This window comes from Carettochelys insculpta, chromosome 1 (assembly GCF_033958435.1).
Source record: "Carettochelys insculpta isolate YL-2023 chromosome 1, ASM3395843v1, whole genome shotgun sequence".
Taxonomy (NCBI): domain Eukaryota; kingdom Metazoa; phylum Chordata; order Testudines; family Carettochelyidae; genus Carettochelys; species Carettochelys insculpta.
In genome coordinates, this window is record NC_134137.1 from 53,853,315 (window position 1) to 53,867,099 (window position 13,785).

Sequence of the window (13,785 nt, forward strand, 5' to 3'; positions counted from 1 at the left end):
ACTGGCTGAGTCCGGACCATGCATGTGACTAAAAGAGCATGAAGCAGCACATCAGAGCCCGCGCATGCGCAGTCCAGCTGAAAACGGCTATGAAGATCTCTGGTCTGTGGTGCCAGGGCAAGCCTGACACTTAAGGTGGAGCACCCATGGGGACACTCAAAGAAGAACTCAAATTTCATGCAAGTTGGGAGGAGCCAGGAACCAGGTGGCAGTGTGGCTCCCAGCTCCCCTGTGCTTGTGGGAGCTGGGAAACTGACCAGTACTGGTGAGCTGGTCAGGTTCCTGGCTCTCAGAGTGGCGGGGAACTGTGAACCAGGCAGCAGCCTGGCTCCCAGCTCCCTTCTTCTGGCCGAAGCCAGACTGCCACCTGGTTCTCAGCTCCCCACCAATCCTGCTCACAGGGGAGGGGAAATTGACCAGTGCTGCTATGCTGGTCAGTTTCCCGGCTCCTGTCAGGGGCAGCAGCCTGAGTGTAGATTGCTGCCCCTGACAGGAGCAGTTTCCCCTGTTGGGGTGGCAGCTGTTCCCATCAGGCTCTCAGCTGCCACCCCGACAGCAGCCGGGAAACTGACCAGCACAGCAGCTGTTTCCCCACTCCTCTGAGTGGTGGGGAGCTGGCACCGGGGAGCCCGGAGCCAGACACAGCTCCCCACCACTCAAAGTCACGTTAACCCAAGATACGCGCAAGTTGCATGCACGTATCTCGGAATTTTACTGTATATTATTTCCAAAGAGCCATCTTGTCCTCCCTCATTTCTGGAAGCCCCATTTCCGGAAGGTAGTAACATCTGACAGGCTGTCAGAGTAAAACAAGGCAGTAAACTAAACAGACTTTTCTGAGTGGAAAATTCTCAGTTAAAAAAAATCTATTCTTAGCAACATTTTATGTGCCGTTTAGATAGTAAAGTTGTATTATCTCCCACATGTCTAGAACCTGGCTGCTTAATGTGATTGGAAAATGTAAAATCATTTCGTAAAACACATCTGAAATAAAAGGGAAGTTTGAAAGATATACCCTGTGATGTAATCAGTAAAGAGACAGATTAATCTAAGCCTATATTGTTGCTGTAAACTTTTGCTGGGCTATCACTTAAAGGTTGAGTTATCCATTTTAGATTTTGTCCAAAGTATAAAGTAAAGCCACCAAACTAGAAAAGCTACTTTTATTCATTTCAGTGTTATGTATAAAATGTAGCACACATTTTCTCTACAGTGGATGTGAGCTGACAAAGGTAAATGCTTCAGTTCTGCAGCTATGGACAGCAAACAATTAAGCACCTAGAGAAGCAGCATTAAAAGAGAAAGAAACAGCTGATCCTGCTTTGGTCACCTTTTCTGCAGGGAAAGGGAGAGACTGTTTGAAAGCTATGCCTTTTGGTTCTGTGTGACAGCTTGCTACTAAAGGGAGAGTTCATGGGGAGGAGGATGGAAAACAAATGAGACACTTAAAATATTCCTGTTGTGGCACTAGTAAGACCATAACAGGTGGATTTTATAAAACCATCCTGGCGTGAACACTTTAAATATTTTAACCATTATTTTATAAGAACATAACAATGGCCATACTGGGTCAGATCAAAGGTCCAGCTAGTCCAGTATCTTGTCTCCCAGTAGTGGCCAATGCTGGGTGTCCCGGAGAGAAAAAAACAGAACGGCTAATCATCAAGTAATCCATCCCCTCTCACCCACTCCTAGTATCTGGCAACAAAAGCTAGGGACACCATCCCTGCCCATACTGGCAAACAGTCACTGATGGGCATATCCTCCATTCATTTATCTAGTTCTTTTTTGAAACCTGTTATAGTCTTGGCCATCACAAAATCTTCTGGCAAAGAGTTCCACAGGTTGACTGCATTTTGTGTGAAGAAATTACTCCCTTTTGTTTGTTTTACACCGGATGTCTCTTAATTTTATTTGGCAACCTTTAGTTCTTGTGTTATGAGAAGGAGTGAATAACACTTCCCTATTTACTTTCCCCACATACATCATGGCTATGTCTACACTAGCCAAAAACTTCGAAATGGCCATGCAAATGGCCATTTTGAAGTTTACTAATGAAGTGCTGAAATACATATTCAGCACCTCATTAGCATGCGGGTGGCCGCGGCACTTCAAAATTGACATGGCTCGCTGCCATGCGGCTCGTCCAGGTGGGGCTCCTTTTCGAAAGGACCCTGACTACTTCGAAGTCCCCTTATTCCCATCTGCTCAAATCTGTCAATTTCGAAGTGCCGCGGCCGCCCGCATGCTAATGAGGTGCTGAATATGTATTTCAGTGATTCATTAGTAAATTCTGAAGTGGCCATTTGCATGGCAATTTCGAAGTCTTTGGCTACTGTAGACACGGCCCATGAGTTTCATAGAACTCTATCGTAACTTCCATATGTCATATATTTTCCAAGCTGAAAACTCCCAGGCTATGTCTACACTAGGCAAGTACATGGACCACAGGTACCAATTCCAGCAACAGTAATAGTGTTGCTAAAAACAATGTATCTGCACTCAACTATCTTGGCTGTCCATACTATTTCTAGTACAGCACTATCTCCAGATCTGAAGAAGTGGATCTGCTCCATGAAAGCTCATCACTTAATATCTTTTTTTTTTAGCCTTTAAGTGCTCCATGAGTGCTTTTTTTGTTTTGTTAAGATACAAACCAACGCGGATACTTCTCTGTTAGTATTCATACTGGGGAAGGTCAACAGGAGAGTTTCTCCCATCGATCTCCCTTACTTGTTGCATCTCATGAGGATTAGAGGAGTTGACTGCACCCCCGAGAGATTGATTTCGTGCATCCATAGTAGATGTGTGAAATCAAAACCTGGAAGATTGACCCTGAGCGGGTTGGTCTTCTGGGACAGTGTAGATGTAGTCCCAGTCTTATTAATCTCTCCTCAGACAGAAGCTGTTCCATACCCCTAATAATTTTTATTGCCCTTTTCTGAATCTCTTCCAATTCTGATATATCTTTTTGAAATGGTGTGATCACCTCTACTCACAGTATTCCAGATGTGGTCTTACCATGAATTGATATAGAGACAATATATTTTCTGTCTTATTAGCTATCCCTTTCTTACCAATTTCTAACATTCTATTTGCTTTTTTGACAGCTGCTATACATTGAGTGGATGTTTTCACAAAACCATACGTAATGACTCCAAGATCTCTTTTTTGAGTGGCAACAGGTAATTGAGACCTCATGACTTTATGGCCATGTCCACACTAGCCAAAAACTTCAAAATGGCCATGCAAACGGTCATTCTGAAGTTTACTAATGAAGCGCTGAAATATATATTCAGTGCCTCATTAGCATGCGGGCGGCCGTGGCACTTCGAAATTGATGCGGCTCGCCGCCGCGCAGCTCATCCAGATGGGGCTCCTTTTGAAAAGGACCCCGGCTACTTTGAAGTCCCCTTATTCCTATGAGTAGATGGGAATAAGGGGACTTTGAAGTAGCCAGCGTCCTTTCAAAAAGGAGCCCCGTCTGGATGAGCCACGCAGCGGCGAGCCACATCAATTTCGAAGTGCCATGTCCGCCCGCATGCTAATGAGGCGCTGAATATGTATTTCAGTGCTTCATTAGTAAACTTTGAAATGGCCACTTGCATGGCCATTTCGAAGTTTTTGGCTAGTGTAGACGTAGCCTATATGTGTAGTTGGAACTGTATTTTCCAACGTGCATTACTTTGCATTTATCAGCACTGAATTTCATCTATCACCATAAAACTGTCCCCTGCCTATGTGCTGGGGGCCCTGTACCATACAACAACAAAATGCTAAGATACACTGCAAACAACAAACAACATTGGTGCAGATCCTCAGCTGGTATAAATTATGAGAGCTAAATTGAAGTAACTGGAGCTAAGACAGTTTATACCAGATGAAGGCCTAGTCTCTTTGTTCTCAAAACCCAAACAGATAAAGCAATAGCGGTGCAAACTGTTTAAGATAATTCAGGGAGAGGAAGAGTGTGATATGAAAAGGCAGTAAATATGGAGCCAACCATGGTTCTACTTTAAATATGTTTTGGCAGACAAATCTTTTAAACATGCTTTTAAGCAATAGCTAGAGATGCACTGAAATGGACATTGGGAGGAGAATGTCTTGTACATCCTAACACACCAGAGGCAGGATTATTTGCTGATTTGAGCGGACTGGAAAATGGATTCCCCCCCCCCACCTCCCTGAAACTTTGCAGTGAAAGGCCGCGTCTACACGTGCACGCTACTTCAAAGTAGCGGCGCTAACTTCGAAATAGCACCCGTCAAGGCTACACATCTTGGGCGCTATTTCGAAGTTGAAATCGACATTAGGCGGTGAGACGTCGAAGTCGCTAACCCCATGAGGGGATGGGAATAGCGCCCTACTTCGAAGTTGAACGTCGAAGTTGGGCACGTGTAGACGATCCGCGCCCCGCAACATCGAAATAGCGGGGTCCGCCACGGCAGCCATCAGCTGAGGGTTGAGAGACGCTCTCTCTCCAGCCCCTGCGGGCTCTATGGTCACCGTGTGCAGCAGCCCTTAGCCCAGGGCTTCTTGCTGCTGCTGCGGCAGCTGGGGATCCATGCTGCATGCACAGGGTCTGCAACCAGTTGTCGGCTCTGTGGATCTTGTGTTGTTTAGTGCAACTGTGTCTGGGAGGGGCCCTTTAAGGGAGCGGCTTGCTGTTGAGTCCGCCCTGTGACCCTGTCTGCAGCTGTTCCTGACACCCTTATTTCGATGTGTGCTACTTTGGCGTGTAGACGTTCCCTCGCAGCGCCTATTTCGATGTGGTGCTGCCCAACGTCGAAGTTGAACGTCGACGTTGCCAGCCCTGGAGGACGTGTAGACGTTATTCATCGAAATAGCCTATTTTGATGTCGCTTTTATTTTGATGTAGCACGCACGTGTAGACGTCGCCAAAATGAGAAAAAGTTCAGTTCTTTGAAAAATCAAAAACATATTTTTTTTTTCTGTAATGTCCTCCTGATTCCCCATTCCTGGTACAGATGGAGCTCCCTGTCTGGGCTATGTCTGCCACTATGCATCTGCTGAGGGGAAGATGTGCTTCACAACAGCTGTATGAGTTGCTTGGCAGCTGTTGTGCCAACCCCCTCAAATGGTGTCAAAAAGTCATTCTCTGTAATAATACTGGAAGGCTCCAAAAGGGATTTTGGAACCTTTGAACCATCTCCTAGTTAGGTATCTGACTGCTCTGGTAACACAAATGTACTCCTACAAAATGTTATGATAAGTCAGCCAAAGAGGATGGCAACTACAACGATATGATGATATTAATATTGGCCCACTAAGAACAGGTTTGAGATCAACGACGCATTTCACACAGGCTGCTGAACAGTGACTTGGAGCCTCTACCACGTAGGCTGAATTCGAATACAATTTTGCAAGGAAAGGCTTTGAACATATTCCCCATGTCTCAAGTGTATAATTTAAAAAGAAATCAGTTTGACAGGTTGTAGCATCCTGCCTTAGTAAAAGCTTACAGCATGTCATGGACTTTTCCAAATAAGATTTTTCTTTGTTGTTTACTATAGGGAATAGGAAAGAGTTTCTCTCTTCAAAATTAACTGTCACCCTCCCACCAAATTCAGCAATATACGTGGAACTGCCCCAGTGTCAGCGAAGAGGAGCGTTGAGGGCATTTTGTCATATTTCTCCTTCTTTTGTTCTATAACATCCACTTGGATTCTCAGCTTTCACTCTGCTCTGGTCTCCCAGCATGCATTGTAATACAGGTTCAACCTCTTTTGTCTGGCACCACTGGGACCTGACTGGTGCCAGTTGAGAGAATTTGCCAGATGACAGGAGGTCAATATTGTCTCACACATTATTAATGCTTTCAGTGCTTACTGGGTTCTTAGAAGCCATTTAGGGGTAAATCACAGCTAAATAACAGCACAGAACACTGAGAGCCAGGACTGGTGGCTGTAAACAAACTTTATGGGACCATGGGAAACTTGGTCACACCCATGATAAGTGGTCATCCAACTAACTAAAATCATACTGGATTACAGAGTTTGCCAGATGAGAGAGTTCTGGATTAGAGAGGTTCAACATGCAGTGATATCCATGGAATCTAGAGAGGAGGCAGGTGAATGCCATTTTAGCATTCTTGACTTGATTTGCAAGAGTCTTGAAAAGTATAATTTTATACCTATGCTACCATCTGTACCTCAGTATCTATTGAGTGCAATCCCCACTGCTGACTCAGACATGTCTCCTCAAAACCTCGGAACACTGCTTCTGATCCAATGATCTTCCTTCTCTCACCCAACTTCCAGCTTCTGTCTATGCAACCAAGAACCCTGAGGCCCCCAATATGCATGTTTTGGGAGTCTTCTACCACTATTATGACTGGGAAAGAAAGGAGGGGCAGGTTTCACTATGAGGGACTGGCAGCATTTGCTAAAGACAGAGAGCTTTTGATACATAATTCCTTCAATTTGGTTAAAAATAGGAAAGTCTTGACGAAAGGTGTATTTTCCTCAAACTCAGTTAGGTGCCAGCAAAACACAAAAAGAACCCAGGTTTATTTTGAATGGAATTTTGCCAGATTTTTCCCACTGGGGCAGGAACCCACATGAATCCACAGCTGTAGAAAGCAGCTAATCCAAAGTCTAAATTTTGTCTGTCCAAATCACTTAAGGGTATATTTTCAGCATAATATTGGAAGATTTAGAAGTGCAAATCTCATTGAAGTTTATGGAAACTAAATCACCCACATGGCAAATGTATCTATGTGAGGTTGGGTGAAGGGGGAAAGAGTGGAACAGCTTTAACCCTGATTAGCTTTCACAATAATACTGTTTGGCAGCTTGCTTAGCTGTGTTTTCATGAATGTGTCAAGCAGGTGCAGACCAGACCAATGCAAAACATTCATGCTGAACTCCTGAACCAGGTAATATTAGGCTACTTTTGTGTTCCAATAAGGCAGCTTATGTTAAAAGCTATTTGTACAGACAGCAGCTCGACCAGTGGAACATTTCCCAGATCTATTATTGTCAAGTAGAGATACAGTTGCAAGCTTCCTGTTTTTATTAATGAGCATGTTTCTTAAGGAGTGAGCTCTGCTCGAACCTGAACTGCAAGAGAATTTCAAGGGGTGAGACAGAGCAGAGGGGCTGACTGGGGTCCTCTGGCCCTTCCCTGAAGGTTTTAGAATGAGAGGACAGAGGTGGGGATTTTAAGTTTATTAAAAAAACACAAGGGCAGAAAGCATCTGCACTGAAACAAACAGGTTTGGTACACCCATGAAATGCATCTGCACCCCCTGCACCCATTCAGACTTTGGTGGTGCAGAAAACCATACACTGTGAATAGAGTCCTAAATTATTAATCTCCACTGTCCCTTTTGTTGATCCAGAATGGATCTCAAATACTCACCTGGATGGACAATACATTTTTCAAATAGAGAGAAAGTGCAGGAAGTAACATTTCCACATTTTTTCAATACCACAGCCAGTGATCATCAATATTTTGTTTCTTCTAGAATCTCACATGTTTAAACTGCAATATTTCTGATAAAAATCAAACTGAAACCACCCAGAACAACTAGATGGTGCAATGGGCTTAGTGCATCAGGTTTTCACCCCTGCAGACCTGGGTGTACATTGCAAGAATGAAATGAGCATGGATGAGCTGAATTCCTTTGTATACCACACATCTGTCCACATCATAAAAACTGCTGCATTGTTTGTTGACTTGGCATCTCTCTTCGAGAGAGGCCAGAACAGGTATTTAACAAGCAGGTTACATGGAATTATCAAAGACAGGAAAAAGCAGACGGGACCTCACTGCTGTAGACACAATTTGGATGAGAATGGCCAGATTGGATGGTGGATGGGCTGTTTGATGAATGTCCCACACAAGAACAATCTGGCACATATAGACAGTAAGAACATATTTGGACCGCTTCTATCTGAATTCCTTTACATAGAAAAGTGGACACAAGCAGATTAAACCACCAGTACTATCAAGAGGAACACCTTATATGGGCAGTTTTCAAAAGTGCTGGAGACACATTATGATGGAAAAAGTGATATATAGCGGTATCTCTTAGAAGCAATGTTTTACATTATATATTGTTGCTTATAAAGTGCCCTGGGGCCAATGTCACAAGTACACTAAAAAGCTCAACTGTTATGCTAGGTCAGTTAATTAAAAAAAATGAATAAGCATTTTCTGTATTTCTTAACAAAACCTTAAGCCTTACATATTGCCTGATTTACACAGGAAGACTGGAAGTATGGCAAGGTTTATTTTCATATTCTTAACTGGTAGGAAGTCAGCAGGAGAAATAAGAAATGTAATTGTTTAGACAGGAGCTTCCATTTCTTCCTGGAAAGATTTTCCATTATGTAATCTCATGGCACTGGGATATACAAAAACCCACTGTCATATGAAGGCATAGGATCCTTTTCTCCTTGACAGGAACTGAACATATGTAATATTTACATTAATTCATGCATCTCTGGCCCTGCTGTACTATTCAGAGGTGTCTATTTTAATGCATATTTAAAGGACGTAATTCAGGAAGCCATCCCTATTCAGGATAGCACTTAAATGCATGCTCAGAATTACACATGCTTAACTTCAGTGCCTTTTTTGTTTAAAAAAAAAAAAGGAGCTGGTACTCAGCCAGCTTCCCACTCCCCATCTTCAGCCAATCCCATGGCTGGGGCTGCTGAGGTGCCAGTACTTGGTACTGGCAAGTACCGGCACAAAAAAAGCACTGCTTAACTTAAACTTGAGTGATTTCCTCACTTGATGCCTCATTCCAGGAGCTCTCATTACATTGGTAAGAACAAAGGCCAGAGTTTTTCACAATGTTTACTTACCTTTTTCCTTTGGAAGTTCACATCGAGTTTCATTGAGGCACACTTGTTCAATGTGTTCAATCGTCTAGAGGGAAAGCAAAATAAAAAGCTTAGCATCCCGCCAATTCAAAGGAATTGCTTTTCATGGTTTCAGAAGTTACCCTCTCGTCTACTTGTGGGGTTATAACTTAATTAGTTCTTTGCTACGGACTTGTGCATCAGAAGGGCATGTCACAGCTGTCACTACCTTGCTTTTATATCCTGTTCTTTGTCCACAGATCACACAGCACTTTATAAAGGTGACAAAGATCCTTAAAGTTATTTTACAGCTAGGATGAACAAGGCACAAAGTGCAGAAATGACTTCCCCACTATATGTATAACGTTCTCTTTCTAAACCCCCTCTTTAACAAATGATATGAGATCCCAAGGGCTTTATTAGAACCACCCGAAGTGGATTTAAGATTTTATCCCTCACTTTAGGTAGTCTGGGTTAGATCCACAAAGGAGACTTAGAATCAGAACTGCAAAGCCTAACTTTTGTTCACCCTGCCACTTAGGGGAATTCAATCCTGAGCTAAGTATCCAGGCTCCGTACACACTGCATGGGGAGAGACAGTTGTTTAAGAATGGGATTCACAAGATCTCGCATGTTTAGTGGGGAGCTGCCTAACCTTAGCCAGTAGCAAATGTTGAGCAGAAGAGTTTTCCATAAGCTTTGCCCCTCAAAGAATGCTGTTCACCTAACAGGAGATGACTCCTTCAGTTTGGGATTCAGTCCTTTTATGGGAAAAATTGAGGTAGGAGGAAGAGAAGCTGCCACCAATCCCCCACTTATACTCACTAGCCTAGCACTTCGAGCCTATCTAACTGAAGTTGCTATACTGTCATTGTCACTTCAGAATGGAATAAGGCAATATATTCCTGCAAAATCATCTTGCTGGGTGACTGCACCAGGTAGTGGAGAGCCTCAAGTTTTCAGAGGTGAATGCCTAACTTTGTTTTCAGTGGATATTCCACTCGCCCCTAGAGATTATTTCACCAGCAGCTTTCTAAATAGTTTAAAAAAGAGCCTTTTAGCAACAGATGGAGAGGAGAAAGTGCAGTAGAAAGCAGAAACATTCCAAATCAAGCGACAGAATGTCTTCTTCCATTCATGCAATGTGATATGCACTTGACGAACAAATGAGCAAATAATTATACATGAAAGATGAGGAAGTAAGATACTACAGACAATGACTTAAAATTTGCCCTCGTTTATATTCAGGTACCCCACTGAATTCTATGGCATTGCTCAGGTCTAATTAAAGGCACACTTTCTCTCAATGTTTTAAGAGGGGCCTACAGCTCCATAGTGGAAAAATACTGAAATCATTTGGCAAAACAAACAATGAAAACAAAAGCAGTTTGGTCTTCACTGACTCAATGAGTAAGCAAGGGTAATTTCAGTAGTGAACTGAAAGAGCTGGTGTCATTACGTAGCTAGACTGGACACAGAGAAAGCTACAGAATGATCCTGACTGCTCTCTGAACCCACTCAATTGAAACTACCTTCAAATGAGAACCAGGAACTCATCCTCTGCTTTTAGATTTACCCATGTACAAAAAATGACATGCTTTCTGGGGTGCTTCCACTACTGCAAAAATCTGCTGGTGAAATAGAGGGTTAATGATCAGATTTATTAGTTTGCCTGTTGCTGGCATCTTGAATTAAATCCAGTCTGTTTGAACTTCTCACATCCTGTTGATGTGCCAATGGCAGCAGACAGCTTTCTCCATCTGCTTATATCTATTACGGGAATGACAGCCAAACCCTCAGAGAAACAAAAGTCTTCAATGACAAAAAGACTGGCACTGATGCCCAGATCGAAGAGAGACAAGCCACTGTGACACTACCTACACTTTCATGCCATTGTCTCAAATTATGGGAAAAGGCTGTATAGTTAGAACTATACAAGAACATGACATCTGAGCTTGAAGGAAAGACAATAAAACACGTACCAAATTGATAATCCTGTTTGTAGTTTAGGATGGTCTGGCTTTTAAAAATATTTATGGATGTATCAAAACACTTGTCAAGGAAGTTGCAAAGTATTTGGGGAAAACTCACAAATCATATAAAAAACAATGTAAATTTCATATGTCTTTCACAGAACAATGGCAGTGCAATTTGAATCATCATTGTTATGTATCAATGAAAATACTATCTAGGCATCCAATTTTTGTTGTTCCTGTCTTTTACAGTGTAAGCTCTTCAGGCTCAGGAACTGCTTTCTTTTTGTGATATATACACGACCAGTGATTGATAAGTAAAGAACCCTACACTACAGTGGGAGCTGTGTAATTGGGCAGCCCAGTGGGTGGCCATTGTTCCGCTTAAAAGGCCTTCCAGATTATCCTCAGACATCCAGAAAGTGGCTTGGAACGAACAGTATTAATTCCATCTGGGTCTGGGTTGCAGGTGCTTAACAGCAGCTGCAGGGGAACCCAGCCAATGGCATGCGAAGGTCATGCAGAAGTTACACTGCCAGCAAACACTAAATGCAACTGTGTAGCAGGGAGGGGCCTGCCACCCATGCCTATGCAGATCTGGGACACTTTCACTGTGGCACCTTTATCTCTAGGATACAGTAGTTTGACAGCACTCAGCCCCTCTGAACTCTGTGGTCCTTAAACTCCTTCTCAAGGGAACAATCTGCAGGAAACTTTGCCAGCAGCCTGGCCTCCTCTTCTACGGTTATTCTATAGGAGGGGGACATCTGAAAGCATGTTAGGAGACTCTGCCTAGGAGCCAAGGACTGAACACTGACTGAGGGTCTCCCCAGAGTGATGCAGGGAAACTCACACAGCCAAGGACCCTGCTGTACCAGTGCCATGGCAAAACACAAGGCTTGTTTTTTCAATGATACCAATCCAGCACCAGTCTCTGAGCCCTAAAAGAAAAGACAGAGGTCTTCATTCAGTCCCCTTCCCCCCGACATCATTAGAAACCTATTATTGTTAATGAGGGCTGCACTGGGCTATTTCTTTGCCTTAATCATTCAATGGCATGTTGAACAATTTTTTTTAGGAAAACCTAAGTTTTTTAAAAAAACCTGGAGTTACATAATAACACGGCAGAATACTGAGTATATCATATCTATTTAAAATGCTTACCAGTATAATAATCTACATATAGTGACCCTTGGCACACGTACTGGCTATGAAATAGAGAATAACTACATAAAGAACGAATGGCCACAGTTTAAAAAAAGATTAAATTCAACAGGGTCTGCTGAGTGCTGTGTTCTTTTGAAAATAAAGACACTTGTTTAGGGGCAGCGCTCCCTGTAAGCTGAGTGCTTGGGTGGCCACCCAGGAGAGATTCAGGTGCTGCCCAGCCGATTAGCAGAGTTCTCAAAGTCACACACAGTGGGCAGCATGTGGTTTCTATTGGTGGTGTGCACCTGCACGTGCCTTGGTACACATAACAACATTTATTCTGCCTGCCAATGGAAAAAATGAGAGGGAACAGTATTTGGGAAAACACTGTTTTAGATTAAAATATTACACATGTTTAAGAACTTGGTTAGTACATTTACATGCAAACAGCATGTTAAAAGAATGTTATTTGGGTTGCAAATATATCCTATAGTACATTAATACACCATGAGTTGGAAGATACTGATACAGATACACACTCTCTCTGGGGTGACCTCTTTTCTAAAAATTCAGGTCTGGTAAGCTGACTCATAAGCAGGGCGTGAATGCTGAACTTTCATCACTGTTTATACTTATGCCATTTGAGCAGATGACAGCGGCAGGAAGAAGCTGCTACCCCTCAGTGAGGGACTGTCCACCAAAGCCAGGTGGTGGGTAGGAATTGTTTGGAGAGAGATGCAGCAGTTGAGAGAGATCTGCTCCATGTGCCCCCACAGCACACCATGGGGTCATGAGCTGAATTAGCGGGCAGGTGGGTTCAACTTGGCGTGGCTCTTTCCCTCCAACAGCTACATTCATCCCTTGCTATACGAGCACGATTGGTCCCCAACTTTCTGCTTGTAGGCGAAAACTGATAAGAGGGACACTAAATTCCTATTAAAATACAGGTAAAAGTCTCTGATTGGTTCCTAGGACTCCTAACTCAGGGAAGGAGTGGCAGCAGGTGGCACTGCTTTTGGAAGGTAAGTGAACCTTGGGTGGGGGGGACGGTTGGAGAGGGTTAAAGGCTGGGGGCAGTTTGGGGCCATGAGCAGGAGGGAGGGTTAAAATCTGGTGGTGGATTGGATCTGGGGGGGGTGTTCCGCCTGCCGCAGTTTGGGGCCGCAGGGCCAGCGGCGGGGGGCAGTGTCAGGCAGTGGGGCTGCAGAGGTACAGGCGGCAAAGGGGTCTGGCTGCTGCGGTAGGGGGCCGTGAGGCCGGCAGGGGGGTGGGGCTAGTCAGGCTGCTGCAGTATGAGGCCATGGGGCTGGCAGTGGGTCTGGCCGTGTGGCCACTCAGACTGCCGCAGTTTGGAGCCATGGGGCCAGCAGGGGGTCAGGCTGTGGGGGTATTGGGGGGGTCTGGGTGCAGCAGGTTGCAACTGTGGGGCTGGCAGGGGGTGGGTGAGACTACGGGGGGTTGGAGCCATGGGGAGGGGGTTATGCTCGTATTAGCGGGGGGAGTTCACTCATCGAGTAAACTAGGGGAGGTATATGTGTCCCTCCTTTAAGTGAGTACTTGTAAATAATGTACTTGCTTAACCAGGGATGAGTGTACTCTGTAAGTTCATAGGTCTTCCTAAATCAGTGTGTTGTTGCCACTTTGGAAGTAGGCCCAGCTACAGAATTCATGTTCAATTATTATTTTGGCTAGTGCACAAATGCAAATGAGAGAAAGGAAAGTATGATTTCCTAACATTTATATCACAATAAACCTGAATAAAATTAACTGGACAAAGAAAAGGTACTTTTCTATCTTGAAGTTTCCCTCCCACAGCCGAATTTCAAAGG

The 13,785-nt window shown here is 43.9% G+C and overlaps 1 protein-coding gene across 9 annotated transcripts in view; it reads right to left on the minus strand.

Annotated features, from left to right (window-relative positions):
* Nucleotides 1–13,785, minus strand: part of STARD13 (StAR related lipid transfer domain containing 13) — a 506,601-nt gene that overhangs the window by 39,240 nt on the left and 453,576 nt on the right. For all 9 annotated transcript variants that reach the window (XM_074986427.1, XM_074986387.1, XM_074986418.1 and 6 more), the window contains one exon: nucleotides 8,838–8,901. In XM_074986427.1, coding sequence (XP_074842528.1) covers nucleotides 8,838–8,901 — 64 coding nt within the window. The remainder of the gene's footprint in view (nucleotides 1–8,837; nucleotides 8,902–13,785) is intronic.